Source organism: Hyalella azteca, unplaced genomic scaffold, assembly GCF_000764305.2.
Source record: "Hyalella azteca isolate HAZT.00-mixed unplaced genomic scaffold, Hazt_2.0.2 contig638, whole genome shotgun sequence".
Taxonomy (NCBI): domain Eukaryota; kingdom Metazoa; phylum Arthropoda; class Malacostraca; order Amphipoda; family Hyalellidae; genus Hyalella; species Hyalella azteca.
The window spans coordinates 1-19,902 of record NW_025930977.1 but is presented as its reverse complement, the minus strand read 5'-3'; the positions used below and the strand labels follow the sequence as shown (position 1 = coordinate 19,902).

Below are 19,902 nucleotides of genomic sequence, written 5' to 3'. Positions count from 1 at the left end.
AATGAATAATAATTTTTTTAATATCTAAAAATGAAATTGGAAATTCATTGTACATTCGTAACATCGGAAACACCGGCCTCTTTAGAAGTGTTATAGAATAGAATAGAAGTGTCGGCACTGAAGAAATATGCCCATGGCCTGTTGCCGATTCTTGAATTTTTCGTGACTTGATTCACAAGGAATCCGGCCCGTGGAACCCGATCTTTCCATGACTGACGATTGATTGAGAGAGCTGCTGGACTTATTGCCTGGTCCGTAAGGTGCTAGGCATTTTAATTAAGACTGAACATATGCTCATGCATAGCTTCGCCTAGTCTGTTTTTGAAGGCTTTCATTCTCGGAGTGTCAACGATGCGATCAGGGAGGCTGTTCCACATGTCGGTGACTCAAAGCGAGAAGAAATGTTGTCGCATGGATGTGTTACAACGCAGTTTTTTAGCCGTGGCCCCTGGTGTTGGTTCTTGTTTCAAATTCTAGTAATCCTTCCGGGACCCTGTAAAAGCCATGAGTATACATGTATGCTTCAATGAGTTCCCCATGCAGACGTCAATAACTGAGGCTTGGAAGCTTCATAATCTTTAATCTTTCCTCATAGGACTTGCCTTTCAAGCCCGGGATTATCCTTGTTGCACGTCTTTGAACACTCTCTATTAAATTTTTGTCCTTTTCAAGTTCCGGTGACCACACGACGTTTTCAAACTCTAGGTTCGGGCGCACCACTAACTTAACTCCTGCACCGCTAACTTATTATCTATGTTGAACGAGTGGACTCGCCTGCTGGACGAAAGGGAACCAGTGGATGCATTGTACCTCGATTTTGCCAAGGCATTTGACAGTGTTCCGCATGAGCGGCTGTTACGTAAAGTGCAGTCTTTGGGAATTGAGGGAANCTCTCCCAATAGGTAAAGGTGACCAAATTTGCTCCATTTACTAAACTAGTGTTGAAGTAGCTTGTTGAACTAACAAAACAACCTTTTAGTTTTCAAAGTCTAATCTGGCCTTTTATCCACAAGTCACTCCAGAGTCCAGTTTGGCCGTCGCTGACCAACCAGACGAGAGGCGGGTGGTGAACAACCGAGTCCTCATAAAACGGATGCGAAGAAGAAGAAAAAGCTGTCCGTGCCTCCGCAAGACTGGAAATAATTGAATGAGTGGCTAGGTACTACCGTAGTGACGTAGTCCGCACTACTTACGCTTCAAGTTCAAGCCTTCAACGCTGAGCGCCCAAGCCCGGCAAGCCCTCATTACAATCATTGTGCTTTCGTCCATAATTTTCTGTAGCATTGCCTGGATCACTAGACTGACTAGAGCGATCATGACTCTGTGTAATTTGTGAGTATATTTTAGATAATTTCCATTCAATATATTTTGGGCGAACAATCGTCACTAACTGTCAAGCATGTTCAGAACTCCTAACATCTTTTTTTGCAAAATTTAGAGCTACTTATAAGTTATAACACCTACAAACTTAAAATAATGCTGTTAAAGAGAGTTTGTTTTTTAGTCTAACCTGTCCTGTTGAAATTGCATCTAAACGGCTAATTTAATTGTGATATCAATCAGGTTTAAAAGGTTTTGACCCAGTTTTGTCAATGTGATTTTTCTATGTTTTTTGTAACAGCCACTTAGCCAGCTGTCTTCTTGAAGTTAATTAATTTTGTTCAGAATTGGAAAGTGAGAAAATAAATTATATTTGGCTGTATATATCTACAAGTTCTTTGGTCCAATCTGAAAGAGTAAAACATCTTACTGAAATGACGAAATTCAAATCCTTATTCCAATTCTAAACATTGTCATTTGTATAACTGTTGAATACTTGAATTTACAAATGAATTAGATTTAGGCTCATGGAGTTGATTCACTGTTCATGAAGTCAAAATACACTGGCACACTGCATTAGTTATTGCAATTTGCAATGCATAAAATTGTGCAAAAACTATAGCATACAGACCTTACTGGGACTGCCAATCTGGAATACTAGGCAGAATTCTTTTTAATTTATAGGTAAAAACAATTGTTTCACACATAATTTTCAGAAATTTTGGGTCAAAATACGATATTACTTTAGATTAAGTGCATCCAAAAAAAGTTTCTTTTAATTATATGTTTTTTGGAGTGTAGATTAAGAATCTGAAATCCGTTTTTGGCGGTCGGCATCGGAAAATTTTAATGGAACCTGTTCCTAACTGGACCTAACCTGCGAGGTTTTCGTTGATTGGCTAGGTTTTTCCGGCCGCCGGACGTACTCCAAACATAGAAAAAACCTANTGATTTTTCTGTTTTTTGTTACAGCCACTTTGGCCCACTTAGACTTGGCCAGCTGTCTTTTTGAAGCTATATATATATATATTTAATTTTGTCTACAAAACCACAATTGGAAAATGAGAAAAAATAATTTAAAATTTGGCCATAACTACAAGTTATTTGGTCCAGTCTGAAAACTGGAAAGGTAAAACATTTGACTGAAATGATGAAATTCAAATCCTTGCTCCAATGTTACACATTTTTATAACTGTTGAATTTACAAATGTTTTACATTTAGGCTCATGGAGTTGATTCACTGCTCATGAAGTTGAAATATGGTAATACTTTAGATTAAGTGCATCCAAAAAAGGGTGTTTTTTTTTAATTATATGTTTTTTGAGATGTAGATAAAGAATCTGAAATCCATTTTTGGCGGTAGGCATCGGAAAACCAATTTTTTCCCCGAGGCTCTAATTCGTAAAAAAAAATCTGGCAAAAATTGGCAAAATCGGCAAAAAAACCTAACCTAAGGCTAACCTAACTGTGGTTGCAATGTTGTGGTTGCCTGCAATGTCATGGTTGCAAAAGTATATGGGTCAGTCCAGGGTCACCAAGGCTAAGTTAAAAATGCTATAAACCCATGGATATTGGGGCCAAAATTTAACTTGCACTTTATCTTAGAAAAGATATAAAAATCGGTTTTCCAATACCGACCTCCAAAAATGGATGTCAGATTCTTTATCTACACCCCAAAAAACATATAATTAAAAAAAATACCTTTTTTTGGATGCACTTAATCTAAAGTAATACACTGGCATACCACTTTAGTTATTGCAATGCATGTTGCTTGAAATAGTGCAAAAACTACACACTGCAAGCATGGAAAACTTTTATGATTAGCAATAGGGCCTTGACTAGAGCTTTCTCGCCATTTCCAGAACCGCAAGATTTCTGCCAGATGAATTAACTTGTATAAAATTGTTAACAGAAGTGCATGCAAGATTCCAAATGTATTAAAAATTTGTCAAGTTGGAGCTGTGATATTTCAGAAACAAGTAGAAAAGTCCAATTGTGCTACACAGTACACAGTACAGACCTTACTGCCCATCTAGAATATTAGACAGAATTTTTTAAAAATTTATAGGTAAAAACAATTGTTTCACACATGATTTTCAGAAATTATAGGTAAAAATACAACAATTCTTTATTTTTGTGAAATTGAAGAAAAAAATCAGGAAAGGCTGTTGGACAGGATGAAATTCACCGAATTCACAAGCATTGTTAGCCAATTCACAGGTGGCTTCTGCCAATTTTCCAGTTTGGCCAATTGCCAGCCTGGAATCACTGAAGAAAAACAAAAATATAATATACAAGCTGGAAATGAAGATCTTATGCTGTTGCACTTTTTCAGAAGTCAAGAACCTAGAAATTTTTGTTGGATATTTAAAACCTATAAATTTTTAATATAATTAAGTAGTAATTCTGTAGTTAAGGTTAAGCAGATACCAAAATAATTTTAGGTGACCTGTCTCTTGATGTGAAAAATAACTTAAAAACCAGCTTCTGAAGAATTTGGGGTGTCAGAGACTCAGAATAGCCAAGACATTTTCTCTAGAAATAATAATAGTTCATTTTGGTTTGAATTTTTCTCTACCAGGTTTCATAAATATTTGGACAGTATTACATAAAAAAAGAATGTTGCTACTCTGAGTTAACTGTGTTCTTTGAAGGCTGGTATTAAAATGTGCCTCATGACAGCTTTCATGCTTTCATGAGTTCAATCATAGCCAAACAAACCTTTTGCACATATCACTTTGGATGAAAATATTGGAAACTGTACAGGGTGTCCCAAAAAAAAACAATACTCAACTTTGAATGGCTGTAACTCAAAAAGTAATAGATTAGAATTAAAAATTTTTGGAAGGTCAGGATTTGTTCCCTATGTTTTTCTCCATCTCTCCACCAAAAATCAGAGAGATTGATGTAGCCATAAGCATTTGATAGAACTTTCAGTGACATGTGCTAAAATTGTACTTGCGCAAAGTTTTAGTAAGATCATTTTGCATAATCATTATGTTGTCTTGACATGTTTTCTTTTCGCTGTTTTATTTTTTGTATCTTTGGTGAGACAAAAACATGACAATCTTTGGTGAGAGGCAATCATGACAATCTTTGGTGAGAGACCTTTATGACAATCTTTGGTGAGACACAATCATGGCAATCTTTGGTGAGAGGCAATCTCTGGTTTTGAAATTCCGCCTCACCAAAGATTGCCATGATTGTCTCTCACCAAAGATTGCCATGACTGTCTCTCACCAAAGATTGCCATGATTGTCTCTCACCAAAGATTGCCATTCTCACCAAAGATTGTCATGATTGTCTCTCACCAAAGATTGTCATGATTGTGTCTTACCAAAGATTGTCATGATTGCTTCTCACCAAAGATTGTCATGATTGCCTTTCACCAAAGATTGCCATGTTTTGTCTCACCAAAGATACAAAAAATAAAACAGCGAAAAGAAAACGTGTCAAGACAACATAATGATTATGCAAAATGATCTTATTATAACTTTGCGCAAGCATGATTTTAGCACATGTCACTGAAAGTTCTATCAAACGCTTATGGCTACATCGATCTGTCTGATTTTTGGTGGAGAGATGCAAAAAAAACATAGAGAACAAATCCTGACCTTCCAAATTTTTTTAACTCTATTACTTTTCGAGTTACAGCCATTCAAAGTTGAGTATCTTTTTTTTTTTTTTGAACGCCCTTTATTTTCCTTTCAAACTTAGCTGGTATTTTAGAGCTGATCAAGTTACTAAACTAGAGACAATTCCCTTACACTCAGATATAATGGCACGGCATTGAATGTTGATAGATCCTCAAAGCGTAGTTCTCTGAGTCAAAATAATTTGCTTATGAAAATTTGTGACTTAGTTTTCAAACATGAGGGTATCAAATTTTTACACTGGCTTAAGTTGTAAACTGAGCTCAGCAGCACAAGTCTGCCTGCTGCCACAGCTGGCACAACACCCATAATGAACATTTTTATAGTACAAATAAGTTTTAATTTGGATCTATTTTCAGGTGCAACAAGAAGCCCTCGTGTTACACATGTCCCCGCTGCAATGTCCGGTACTGCTCGTCAAGCTGTTATTCGGGAGCTAAGCACTCCTCATGTTCTGAAGATTTCTACAAAGAACAAGTCCACTTACAGGTAATTAACTAGATGATTATGTATGTATATTTCTGCTGTAGCAAATAATTGCAATATATGTTTTTGCTACCTGCTTTTCACACATCACTCTTTTTTTTAATTAAAAATTCTTCTACCCACCTACTCGAAAAAAAAATTGTGTAAATTTTGTTATGTTTTTTCAAAATAAAATTATATCAAGTTTTGATTCGTTGATCATCAATTTTGTTTCAGCTGCACAATCACCAAGCACCACCTGATTCTCGGAAAAGAATGATTGAAATGCTCAAGCGACTAGAAAGCCCAGATGCTTTTGCTCCTACTCCAAGTCAACTGCTAAATCCTGAACAGCAAAGTTTTGAACAAGATGAAAATGAACAACTTGACTCGGATGATGATGAGGATTTAGAAACTAGACTTCAAGGTGAGGTTTGGTGACAAAGAACATTGATAATTTTACTCTGACAATGATGATTACACAAGCACAAGTTGAACGCAAGTTGGTCATTCAATGAAATTAAGAAGTGTTTGACCATTTTTGTGAGAACCTATCAAAAAACAATTAAGTAGCATTGCTTTGTAACCCTAAAGTAGAATTTAAAGTTCAATTTTTGTAGTACTGTACTCATTTGTCAGTTATATAAATACTATAAGAAATTATATTTCATACATTACTACCATTGTTTGTAGGAATAGATTTGGATGACAGTGATGCTGTCTGGGAGCAGCTAACAGAAGATGAAAGACGTCAGTTCTGTCAGCTCATCCAATCGGGAGACATTAATGAGATTCTGCCCACCTACATACCATGGTGGCTTCCTCCAGAAAGTGTTGCTGACAATGGGCCTATCATTGTAGAGCTCCAAGACACTGAAGCCAAAATTATCAAAGAAAATCAGTTCTCTACATCAACAGACTATCAAAGACTTATGAAATCTTCTGAAAATAAAAGTAATATTCCTTCTTCCACTAAAACTTTTGATAATTCTAATTTATCTTTTAACAAACAACCTTCCAAGGATGAGGAATCAACAACTGAATCTCCTGATCAAGATTCTTTCTCTCAAAGCCCTAGTCATATGTCATCGAGTACCTCGCTACCCACACAGCCTGCTTTAACTAGTGTTTCAAACTCTATAGTCAGTGATATAACCAAAGAAGATAAAGAATTTGCTACAAAGGATGAGACTAGTATCATAGATTCACTAAACGAGAAAATATCAATCAGTTGTTCTTCGTCTTCCAAAAGTAAAGTGGTTAAGAAATTGACATCGAAGCACCATGTTGGTGTAGTATGTGCCTTCTCCTGTGTACCTGCATCTATCAAGGCCAAGTACCCCAACTGCCCTCCTCTCGGCAAAGTCAAGAAGCTCTCTGATTTAATAGTAAGATTGTATTCAGTATTTGAATTTGCCAAATGTGTGCTCTGAGATTAGAAATATAGTTAGTACTGACTTATATTGAATTAATGTTTAATTTTCATTCACAGAGCTGTAAGCTGCAACTTTCTACATATGGCCTTGACCAGCGTTGACAGTAAATTTGGAATATATGTATATTCCGTTCTTCTATGTTGAATATACAGATGACAATATAATTTTGAATATATGTATATTCCGTTCTTTTATGTTGAATATACAGATGACAATAAAGTTCCTTTATTAATTTGTATCCCTAATCTACAAAACACTCCAAAAAGTTTCATGTTTTGCAGTCCACAACGCCTTCTCCCCGCTTACGTTACAGTGTCCTGAATACGGCAGTGGGCTACGCGTGGCTGATGCGACTCTTCAACGGCGATCTAGAGGTGTGGATGTCAAGTAATTCCGTCATGAAGCAAATCAGGTCTTATATAATTTATATTGTAACAACAATTGTTTGTACGTTTGTATTGTATACATGCAGTAATTACATAGATAGAAGTTAATCTATTTAATTATTTTACTCATTGAATCTTTTACTGAGGATTTGGTCGAGTAAAACTTGCGATCAGTGCTCAGTTTCGCGTATATTTTCAGGACTGCAGCCAGGAGGCGGCTGAGGGACTCCTGTGCATGTGCTCACCCCTCAGCTCTCCTCAAGTTTTCTGCAGCGCTGAAGAAGCTGTCGCGAGTGTCAACATGCGATCGTTGCAGGTCAAATTCTCAGCTAAGGCTGTCGCTTTTTCTGCACAATGAATTTTTTTGGGGGTTTCTATTACGTACCTAAGTCCTAGACCGTCACGTATAGGCAATTTTTTCTAAACAATTCTACACATTTATTCTAGTCATAGAAATGTTTTATTTTGTCTCAATCAACAGTCATAAAAATGTTTTATTTTGTCTGCTGTACTAGTAATTCGTGTTTCATCCGGCACACGAATTATATACTCGTTTGAATACGGACTAATGAATCGATTCAAATATTCCTCGCAGTGTTTCTCCACATGTTATCAGGCTTCATTATATGGGCATCAACTAATTCTCATATTTCGGTGTCTTAAACCTTTCCGAATTTCTACATATATATTTTTTTTATATGTAAACAACATGTTGGACCCGCGATGTTAGATTTTTTTCAGCTCGACTGCTGTGCCTCAAAAGATGAAAACGTGACGTAACATTGGTTTTTATAGCACGATTGGTTGTGCGCTACCAAGGAGATGATGGACTCTGCTGCTGCTGATGCAGCTGTAATTATTACCGGTCCGCGAGAGCTGCCTGGATATTTCCTCATTGCTGCGCTGTGTCACCTCAAGCAGCTCCTGCAAGATGCTCTCAAAGGTAATTACCGTGGTAGGACGTTAATATTTCCTTTAATCCGGCTTCATTGAGTAGCTAATTCCTAGAAAATTGAGTTACAAATAATATAGTAAAATGAGAGGTAATCCAATGTTCGAACTAAAGTGAATGGAAGTTGGATAAAATTTTTTATTTTTGAAGTCGTTCCGCGAGGGTAAGATTATTATTTCAATTCCAAATCTTACCGGTGATTGTACTGAAACAAATTTCCGTCAAATGCTTATTTAAATTATGTCCTACGCTGTCACTGAGAAATCTACTAACTGTTTTTTAATTTGCAGGGAAGGCGACGCCGAAAGCAGGCGCGTTTCTGTCGTCTATACCAGGCGGCCAGGCGACCATCAAGCCTGTCCTCGCGACGACACAAAACCTGAAAACTGCCGTCCGCAAACTCGACTTCTATCTGGCCTACGCTGCGGTACACAAGCAGGACTTTCTTCTTGGTTCTTTTGGGTGACTGTACCCGCTGCATTATTAAATACGAGCCTTATTCTACAGACGAAATATCCATTACCCAGCCTTTAGATAAGGTTGACATTGACGTTGCCAGTTTCACCTATGGACATGAAGCAAATACATTATTTTTTCTATTAAATGATTTTGAAATTACCTTGGCGTTAAATTAATTACCCTAACACTAGGAGGCAAGTAAAAAATACTGATGGGCAAATTATTCTTTCTGATCATGAACTACATTGACGATTCTCATCACCCCGATGTAAAGAAGAATCAGGGATTAAGTATCGATTTCGAAAAGTACATTTGGTAACTTTAACAGTAACATAAATCGTGGTCTGTCTCAATGTTCATCGAGATAAAAAGCCAAATAATAAACATAGAATTTTCAATTTTGACGCAATCAACTGAACTAAATAAGCGTGACTACCTAACAACATCCAAAGTAAAGCTTCCACAGCCAGAAAAGCTGACCAACGAAAAAAAGAAAAGTTCTCTACGCATATCACGAAACTTGTCATTCATCTATCATAGTAGTAAACACCAACTCATATTGCAGGAAGGAAAATTTGTTTCTCTAACAGCTCCGACAAAAAAGTAAGATCGGTAAGCCAACGAGTCATTATATTATAATTCTCATTTCCTTATAAAATGTCTGTCTACTTTTGCATATGTATCGCACCTATATTATTGTAATGAGATTGCATCAAAACCTTGCAATTAATCCATTAAGGTACGTAAATATCCGAGACAGTCGTTGATTTGACCGACTAATTTTAACGCCAGACTTTGCCATGCATGTTTTTGGAGTCGACAACAGCAAATTCAAAATTAAATCGTCTTGTGCGGAACAATTCGAACGACCCGTATAAATCTGAAATATTTCGATACATTCACCGGTACTTCGGGGTTAAACACTGATGGTTTTCTAATGTGATCATAACAGAGTAAAACCTACACTAGTATTCAATCGCTAACAATACCACAGTGTCATGGTACAGCTTAATTCTACAGCAGGGGAGACGTCACACGTCTTCTGTTTACGTCTACGGTGTAACGTCACACTGTCACATGACTGCCAACTCAGTAAGCGTCAGCAGTGACGTCAGTTCTTCAGTTACCGTCAGCAACAGAGCGCCCGTCTCAACAGATTTGTTGTCAGCTCCAGGCTCAGCCAGAGTAGAGATGTCAGTCATCGGCAATTACGTCATGACCTATAACAAGTAAAGAGAATCAAGGGGTTAAGATTAGTAGACGCTAAAATCAAAACACTGTAGTTTTGGATAATTTTGATACTGAATCAGACCAGTGATTTAATCGAGTACTGGAAAGCACCAGCGAAGTTAGTTAAAAAAATCGTAATATTTCCAGACTATTATTCCGAGCAGTAACGAATGAGGCTGATTAGATTTAGGTGTCCTAACTATAGGCCAGCTGGGGCCTTACTTTCAAAACTCGCTAAGTGAACGTAAGTACTTGCGCTCTATTTTCTCGTCTCTATGATTAGTGGATTTTGCTTGAAAGGCCGATTGGCTGATGAATTTACGGTCTCTTAACATTTTTTGAAATTATAGGTCCAGGAATTTATAGGCTGTACGAGCAGTAAAGGCACCTTAGCTAAGCGATTTGGCATATAGTAATTCGTCCTATTTATGGTACCAAAATATACATATCAAATGCAGGCTCAAATTTGCTAAGACAAGAAATACGTACATCAAAAATCTTACGCTACACACTAACAACGAAGTAAAATTCTAACTAGACGAGAGATTCAAAAAATTTAAGGCCTAAGTAATCATTTTGACACAATGTAACATTAGTCATTGGTAGAATGCTACTACAGGGACACACGGTTCCTCACATTCACGCTTGCGATTCATTACGAATTAGGTGCTGCCGTTAGGAACCTAGAGCGCTTGCGATGAGCATGTAAACACGAAGGTGTAGATGCGTAAAATATGACCAGAGCAAATATGAAGTGACAAGATTAAGCGAGGCTGATCACATACATCGTTCTTAAATCTAAGACTATTTATTTGAATACAGCTGTCACAAAATGTGTAGGAGAGGCAATTCAGACACATATACAGTTCCAATATCTAATTCTATGCCTGTGAACTGTGTTTTCAATAAGAGAGGCACTATCAAGTGGTTGGCGTTAGTTCTGGAATTAGGAGAAATTGTAAAATTAATTCCACATTGAGAATCTATGAAGCGAGGAGATTCTTTGAAGAATAAGAATCTGATGCTGTTATTTGTAAGAGCAAATGGCAGAACAATTATATAGGTAATCGGTATTTGTGACCTCAACACTCGCCGATACTATAGACCCACACACAACTTAAAGTAAAGGAATTAACATGGAACACGTCCCAAGAGTGAGGAGGAATCAATATTCCATAATCGGGCATAGAATAGCGCTCGCAAAACACATTTGGCTCTAGGTATCGGCACAGGTTTTCGTTTTAACTTCGTTCAGTTATTAACAAACATTTAAAACTGTTTCGAAAATTACAGATGGAAGTCAATTTCATGCATAGGCTTACATAAGCAAAATCAAAATAGATCATAAAACTAGCACTGGGAATGCAGTCTTGGAGGAAGAGAACCGCTGCTGCCTTATGCGCGTTCAACAGAACACTCGGCACTAGAAAATCTAAGACAATAAGAGTTTAAGGCATTTGAATGAGGGCAATCTGTTTTCGAAGTTTTAAACCGTAAGATTTTATTCAAAGGCATTATTTGGCATCATCTTGACGGCTTGTGATATCATCTAAAACACAGAGTCATCTCTTTCCACATTTCTGTAGCCCTAGCGTTTCGCTGTGCAAGACTCATCCCGCAACTGATGTGACAACCGAGATGCAGTAGAAAAAACGTCACTGGATTGTTTTACGAAGGTTGAAATTCTTCAAGAGATTCTTGGGGTCAACTTGATTCGTACATAACTTAAGGAAATCTTTCATTCCACCGTAATAAGAGAAGCAGAAACCATAGGCCGTTACCATCACGACGAGATGCATCATCGCAAACACGGTGTCAAGCCGTCAAAACATTTATGATGCTCGCTACATAATAAGATACAATTAAGGACCACTCAACTTAACACGAGATAAACTTTGAACCAACAATTCACATCGCCATGAAATGACGCCTGAGAATTGCAATCTTGAATCTATTGCAACGCCTGAGAACTTAAATCTTGAAGCGACGAAAGTTTCAATAAAACATTGAAAACTGATATTAGAAAGTTAAATTCATACATAAAGTCTTACTTCTCTGGTATTTTGGTTTCTTCTAGCCAAGAAACGAATACTACAATAACTTTCAATTTCTCACATTCCAGTGACGTGGCAAATCCGTCCAAGGAGCCTAGTGCATCCAGACGGTGTTGACGCTCACCTACGATACTCATCGTATTTCGGTTTCTACCCCCTGCCAAGAATCAAATTACGGTCTCTAGACCCGACGGTCTTCCGTGTTTTGGTAAATTAGGTCAAGAAACCTAGAGGGTGCTGGCGGTAACGACGCTCACCTACGATACTCAGCAGGACCAAATCATTCGTCCATCCTAATCCGCTTCCTGGCGCTGTCGCTCTTCTCGTGAGGGTCAGCCTCCATCACCTTCAGGCGAGCCCCCATGATCTCCTGGCCATGCATCGTCTGCACATAGATGGCCATCAAAAAAACCTCGAAGACCAAGTTTGCAAAATGATTAGTAACGAGTTATGACCATCAAATCAACTCCAAAGATCAAGTTTGCAGTAAAAATAGTAGTAAAGAGTTCGCTGGAAATAAAGGCTGACATTACAGCAATTTTTCTATGTAAAGATTCAACATTGACTTATCCATTTAGAAATTCTACACCAAGACAGAATCAGTTTCTTAGTTAGAAGGGGAAGGGTAGCGAGAGCACTGCGGGTAATAATGGAGTAATCACAAATATATAAATTTCATGGACATAAAGAAACTAAAACACTGCATGATGGATGAACACCAGACGATTAAGTCGAGAAAATATATCTTCATTTTTAATAATGTAGCAACGAAAGGATTAGTAGCTCGACACATTATAACTATAAGTAGATAAAAAGAACGACAGATAAAGAACTAAGCGTTGAAATGACGGGTTAATCTTGAAACTTATCCCCAAGCTCGTGGTATCCGAGTGGTTAAGATCACCAAAATTAGAACAGCAAATTGGAAGTTCGAACCCGCAACTAGCCGTAACAATTCGTCAAAATTGACAAAAAGCTGGGTGGTAAAGAATTAGCTACAGGCCAATAAGCCAAATCAAAGCTAACACCACTATATTATAAATTATAATTGTATAAAAATCCTCACCAAAATGGCCTTATTAGCCGAGTCTTTGCAGGCATATTTTGCGTAGCCGAAGTTTTTGCCATTAAGCATGTAGACGTCTATGAGGTTGCCAAAGCGCCCAAAAACGTCCTTCATGGCGTAAATGGGAGGAGGCGAGCCGTGACACACGATGAACAGACTGCGTAAATAAAAGATGATTATAATACTAGATAAGATCAACAGTATCTACACAAGACCTGGCACACGATGAAAAGACTGCAGGAATGAAAGACAATAACAATAATGACACAAACACATACGCACCAGACAATACACACGGTGAACAGGCAGTTAGCAAAATATTCCATGCTACTTTCGCGCTCCGTTCAGCCACAGGAAATTCCACAGGCGCCATTGAATGTTGTAAATGCAGTTAGGTGGAGCAAGCTCACCCTTCAGCGACAGGTGCCAGTGAATGCTCAATAATGTAAATGTAGTTTTGTGAAGCAAGCTCACCGTTCAGCGACAGGAGAGTCGACCGGCGCCAGTGGCTGGGGTGGAGGCAGTTTGGTGGAGCAGTAGGTGGGGTCGTAGGTGTCGGCATGTGAAGGGCCGCCATGGCTGCCCACACCCCCACCTACCATGCCCACGCCACTACCGCTTGCCCCCATCATCATACCGCCCTGAGCTGCGTTGCCTGAAACGTGCATAGGTATTCGCTGCAAATAAATGTCTGATACCACACTTAGTGTGCCACGTAATAAAACGGTACTTGAATGCCAGCTAGATTTCATTATGAATCCAGCAAAGGTAAAGTATTTAAATAAAAGGTAGTAAGGAATAAGTGTGGCTGTGATAGTTTAGAATATATCAGGATGCATCGCCAGAGCCATAGCAATTGAAAGCTTGGTCGGGATGCACCATCAATGCATTGGTGAATACATATTTAAGGTAATTCGCAAGTAGCGCAAAATTGGAAAAATTTAATTAATTAAGTAAAATGCACAAAGTGAGTCTAAAGTCCCGAAATTATGACAAACATTAGCAAAAAATCTCACTTTGAGCGAGCCCAGCTGCCTGAATGAGAGACGACGCCTGAGCAATAGTCTCAGCGAGCTGAGCTGCCAGATCTTGCTGAAGATTTTGACCAGGCCTGACAAGCGCACCTCCGCCGCCCATATTGCCGTTAAGTGGGGCCATGGGCCCAGGCGGGCCAGACATAGCATTGTTACGTGGAGGACCCATCGGGTTACCCATGGGACTGCCCATCATTGCAGCAGGAGGACCGCCGTTGCCACGCTGCATATCGGAGCCTCGCGTGTCAGGCTTCACGATGAGACGCTGGCCAGGAGGATACTCAAAGCCGTGCAGCTTCTCACACGCGTAGTTCGCGGACTGGACGTTGTTGTATACCACAGTAGCAACGCCGCGACCCTGTATGTATAGAAACGTGTTGCTGCAGGCACCAAATGCAATTCCAAGTACACTTGTTTAATGATAATATTTAGGCATCACATTCAACGGGTTAGGCCTACATGCAGATGTCATTTTCACCAATCAATCTATTCATGAAGAAAAGTTCAAACTGCATATCTGGACGAAGGAACACCAAGACAAATTAAATTAAAGAGTCATGCCAGTATAATAGGATTGCAGCATCACCGAATCAAATGGAGCGAGGAACCAAAGCAAGATAGGAGTAATATTTTAAGAAGTATGTACACTCATCATATTATATGATAAATTTTTAAATAGGTTTGCCATTTTATAGCTCCGCTAATATTTTCAAAATTATCTCAAGCTGCTTGACTGGATTGATCTTGTATACTATATGAAAAAGCATTCCTAGAATTTCACCATGGTTTGTGGATCAATCCAAATGGTCTTGTTAGCAATTCAGTCCGTCTCATGCAGAAAGCCATTGAGTTAACATAGCTGCATGATCCAATGAGGGACAGATTATTACGGCACATGGTGCCATAAAAACAGGAATATAACGAGCAGCAAATATTCAGACTGGACCTCATTACAATTATTAACAAAATTATTCATTACAGCAAGACAATATCAAGAAAAGCTGTAAATTGATAAAACTACTGCAGTTCACTTTGAGGGGCTGTTCATTCCTGTAGACTTTAAAATTATCCTTGGTATGGAAAAATCATGGTGATTTAATTCCACAGCACCCACATTTGTTTCTGTTATAGGTACAGTAACGGGTTCATCATTTCATTATGGACAGATTGCCTAGAAAACACTGTTACATGATGAAAATTATTAGGTTTTGATCAAGAAAATAGTGTCGAGTTATCTTATGTGCTTAAATTTCAAAGGTCAAGTCAGTCATTGGTGGAGTTTGAGGTCTCAGATCACACATGTATCTATACTACCTCGATTAAAACAAATTTGACCATCGCCCAAAGAAATAAGAAAAAGGGAAGGTCAATTGTTTGAAGAAACCACATTTTGAAGCAATGCAAATCTTCCTTTAAAAAAAACTTGAAATTATTCAGCTCATATAAATTTAATGCAAGCAAAATTGAATAAAATTTTGAGTTATCCCAGATTTTGGAAACCAATTCGACGACCGATGAAGCGTCTCTGAATTCATTTGTGAAAGCATGAAAACAGATCTCACTCCACTCTCAGACAAACACGCTGTAGTCAAGATAGACTGTAAAAAAACGTTTGGGTAGGCCAGAGATCCGTTAGGTTGTAGTTGTATGTACCTGTCCTCCTGAAGACTTGCGGTCTTTGCGTAGGTCGCAGTAGTCAAGGCCAGGGATGAGGTCAAAGAGTTTCCAAAGCTGGTCTTGGTTGAGCGATGGCGAGGCAAACACAGTCAGGCGAGTGACACCTAGCAAGTCAACAGTTGCGTTAATGTCAGAACCCCCCGCGTCGTTATGACTTCCGTTTCCAACAGTACACTCAATTTTGAATCTAACAGTGCAAGGAAAATCGCGACTGCAAATACTTTACTTTAGATATTTCAAATACTTTGTGCATTAGATATTTCCTTGTAGGTATAAATGGAGACAAATTTTGGCATTAGAAACGAAACGTGAAGGTTTGAATCTCGTTCAGGCATATTTTGCACCTGTGCCAAAAGCATCACTTATAATTTGAGATATTTTTGTGACTCCAGTAAATGGAAACCGCAATAAAAAGCAACATCCATCTAGGTAACGGAACGTGAAATTCAAAGTCATTCTGAACACAGCTGAGATCATGGACCGTACATTCCCATGTCAAATATTATTCATAGTATTGTCAGCATTGAGGGTATGGTTGACAGCAGTAAAATTTGTCTCAAGTCCAAGGCTCAGTTCAAGCGTTCCAGTCCATTGCTTGCATTTTTCCTTCCTGTTGCTGAAGGCTAGTCCATATTACTGTCAACTCATAGTTAGGGTACAGAGTAATTAGCTTACATTAGTTGCATTGCATGAAATTTTTTCTGTCAGCAGCCGAGAACCAATTGTTTATAAAGTGAAGAGTTAGAAGTCCTAATACCAAGATACAAGGATGATTTTAGCTCATAGGTATTTTTATCTGAAAAAAAGTCCTATCTACCCTAAAATACAGAAGCTGTGTTATATTCTACTCATGGAGCAACATAAAAATGAAACACAAAAATACCTTGAGAAATATCAATTCTGATATTAAATAACCTGTATGTACTCAACCAATCAAAGTTTCTCCATACTAAATTCAAAGCGCCCTATTTAATTTTACATCAGCATGGAATTATCCAGAAAAATATATAAATATGCAAGATATTGAATAATTTCTATGTCAGTAGAGCCTGTCTTAGAATAATTGAAAAGAATTACATAATGTTAGCCTATACAGAAAAGATTGCAAAGGTCATGTCTCACAACGAAGGCAGTCAACAAGCCATTGATATATCTTAGAGTCTGACGTTATTACTTCTACATGAATATTTCAAAAGATCATGTCAAAATGAACAAAAATACGCTAATATTGTTGAAAAACTGCACAACTGAAACCAACATGAATCATCACGAGTGAATGCCTAAGAGCAGTCAAGATTCAATGGTACACACACACACACACAATGAACAATTAATACCCCCTATCACATCAATAATACAATCATCAAGTCACACACTGCACACAAAATGCCAATTACTTCAGTACCGCATATACATTATTTTACCCACTATTACATTTGTACTCTCAATTGCCTCTCAGGAGGCGAAATTAAATGCTGAATTTTACCTCCACCGTATCCATCTGAAGGAGGTCGGAACATCTCCATTCTCAGGTCATTACGCATGTCCATTCCGCCACCACCTCCACCACCACCACCCCCTCCTCCACCGCTAACACGTCCACCAAAGTCGCTATTGTTATTGTTGTAGTTGTCTTTGTTTTGCGGCCGAGGCTCGGCAAAGACTGGCTTGAAGGTGCGGTCACAGTTTTCAAACGCTTTTGCTGCTTCAGACATTCTGAAAGTAAATTCAACATTAAAATAATAATACTTAATAGAACATTGACCTTGAATGAATTTGGAACCTCCAAATGAAGAAATTAAAGACTAAATGAAATGTTGCCTTATATTGCTATTAAATTTTTAACTGAAATTAACTTGAAAAAAATGTATACCTGCAAGAAATACAAATGTAAAAAACGCAAAGAATCTAATGTCTAATTCTGCATTCACAGGCAATTGCATCAATAAACATTTCCTAGATATTAAAAAAATTATTTAGGACGCAAATATTCACAGACACTGTGGTAAAAATGTGCACTTACTTCTCATACTTAACGTATCCAAATCCTTTGCTTTCTTTGGTGTTTCTGTCCTTAACAATGGAAGCATATTCAATGCTCCCAAACTGGGCAAAATGTTCCCTGAGCTCGCCCTCTGTCATGGTCTTCGGCACCACAACAAACAGGCGCACCAGCCGCTCTCCTTCATTCAGGTCTCGTCGCGAGCCTTGATCTCGACTGAAAACATTATAATTTTGAATAAAATCTTATTTCTTTTACTGAAATTTGTTTACAATTTTTTGTGATGGATAGAAAAAGAAAAAAAATGACTTAGAAAGAAGATACTAGCTAATACTTAAATTTTATCAAAATGAGTTCAAATTAGACATCAACAAGCACTAAAAACATAAGTGATTGTACACATGCTATATATACATTTTCATTTAGTCATTGAACTGCAGACACCTTATTCAAGTCAACAAATTTGTCATGCAAAAATGCTGATAAGTACAGAGCAAGTATAAATAGATAAAATTATAATTATTAATTACCTTGATTACAAGAGTTAGGCTAGTACAAAATTTACAAAATGTTTAGATTCCAATAAGTGTGTTTACAGGTTCTTTATAATTAATGGCATGATTGTCATGTGGAGGTGGTGATTTCAACCTTAGACTTTACTAGAACCAAGATAAATAGCATCAATTAGAATTCATAATACCTCAAATTAAATTAATGAGAAAATTTGAAATATGAATTTATTGTCTGTAAAATGCAGCTTTTGTCCATGAAAATGTCAAAAAATGTAGTTGAAAAATATTCCAGTAAAAAACTCCCAACCCAAGTGCTCAAAAACTTATTGAATGCTGGTATCTGTGATACCTACTTGTCTAGTCTACTCAGGGGACTCAAAAAAAGATTGACAACCAAGAAGTAATTGCTATGATTATATACAGTATATAATCATAGCATTATATATATATCATATATATAAGCACTTACCTATGAGCAATCAAAACTTTCAGAGGTCGTAAATGGTTGCCAATTGTCTGCCCATTCATTTCCTCCATGGCCAAAGCTGCTTCTGAAGTTTTGGAAAACTTGACATATGCCACACCTGAAAGAAAGTATATATAAAACTTTCTGTTATTTCATTCCTTTCAACTGTGAGTTATTTTTATCAATACTCTGGGGCCTGGGCTAAATACTGTAGCAAAAAAAATTTGCAGTATTGAAAACTTTACTTGAGTAAAAGTTGCACACAGGTGTTGGCTTAAAAACATTATTAACAGAATTTATGTATCTCAATAAAAAAAATAACAATCATTTCCACAAGACAGGGTAATAAGGGACACTCCCTGGGGTAATAAGGGATCCCTAAAAATGCATTTATAGTAGTACTTCTATTAGCAAAAGCTCCAGTTAACAAAAAATCAATTAACAACAAATTTTTATTACATTTACCTCACAGGCTCACTCAGCAAAAATAGTTTTACTTAACGAAAGATAAATGCATCATCGGTCATCACAAAATTGTGCATAGGGGTTTGGATTAGTTACATTGGCTCAGGTATTGTTCTAATGCAATCAGAAATAATGTATTAAAAAAATATTGGAATTGTAGGAGGCAGGAGTGTTTGTTCAAGCCTATAGCCTAAGACATTTGCTTCCATATGTTTAGTTCTTGTTTTAAAAACTGCAGTTATTTCACTAAATATCAATAAAACCATCTATTGGCCAATCAATTTGTTTTTCATTAATACAGAAAACTTAACTTCATGTTCAACTCTCCTAGTCGTAAACAGTGGGGTCAGTGTAGCATGTCATAGATAGAATTGTGCACCAAGCAACATAGAAAAGTAATTAACCTAAAGTCCTAAACTATGATTTATTTCTCCAAAAAATATGATGCTTGCCACTAAAATATTCCTTTCTGTTGTGAATTCACTTGGCTCAAATAAAATGGTGTGAAATTACAAGCCATCTTCTAAGCATACAGATACAGAAGAAATGCTACATGCATGGCTGCTGATATGAAGCTTGCAGTGGACAAGGTCGTTGTAAATACTCATTGGCACATTCATGGATAGGGTAACTGCAGTGTGGAATTCTAATGGGATATTAAATTAACCAGTACACATAGCATATTGGAAAGCAGGACCTGAAAGCTTGGAAAGGCCAGGAACTTT

The 19,902-nt window shown here is 37.5% G+C and overlaps 2 protein-coding genes across 2 annotated transcripts; one reads left to right on the top strand and one right to left on the bottom strand.

Moving 5' to 3' along the window:
* Nucleotides 1-890: 890 nt before the first annotated feature.
* On the top strand, nt 891-8,830 carry LOC108674177 (the record flags this gene model as incomplete). Its single annotated transcript, XM_018162093.2, is given in 8 exon segments — nt 891-1,332; nt 5,333-5,462; nt 5,676-5,865; nt 6,132-6,826; nt 7,156-7,248; nt 7,460-7,576; nt 8,056-8,203; nt 8,503-8,830. Coding segments are annotated over 8 exon segments (1,566 nt in total). The 3' UTR covers nt 8,679-8,830.
* Nucleotides 8,831-8,882: 52 nt separating this feature from the next.
* Nucleotides 8,883-18,830, bottom strand: LOC108674176 (RNA-binding protein 45; the record flags this gene model as incomplete). Its single annotated transcript, XM_018162092.1, is given in 9 exon segments — nt 8,883-9,891; nt 12,213-12,340; nt 13,022-13,178; nt 13,496-13,676; nt 14,038-14,413; nt 15,709-15,836; nt 17,219-17,448; nt 17,756-17,950; nt 18,716-18,830. Coding segments are annotated over 8 exon segments (1,487 nt in total), but the record flags the coding sequence as incomplete, so codon positions are not given.
* Nucleotides 18,831-19,902: the final 1,072 nt, after the last annotated feature.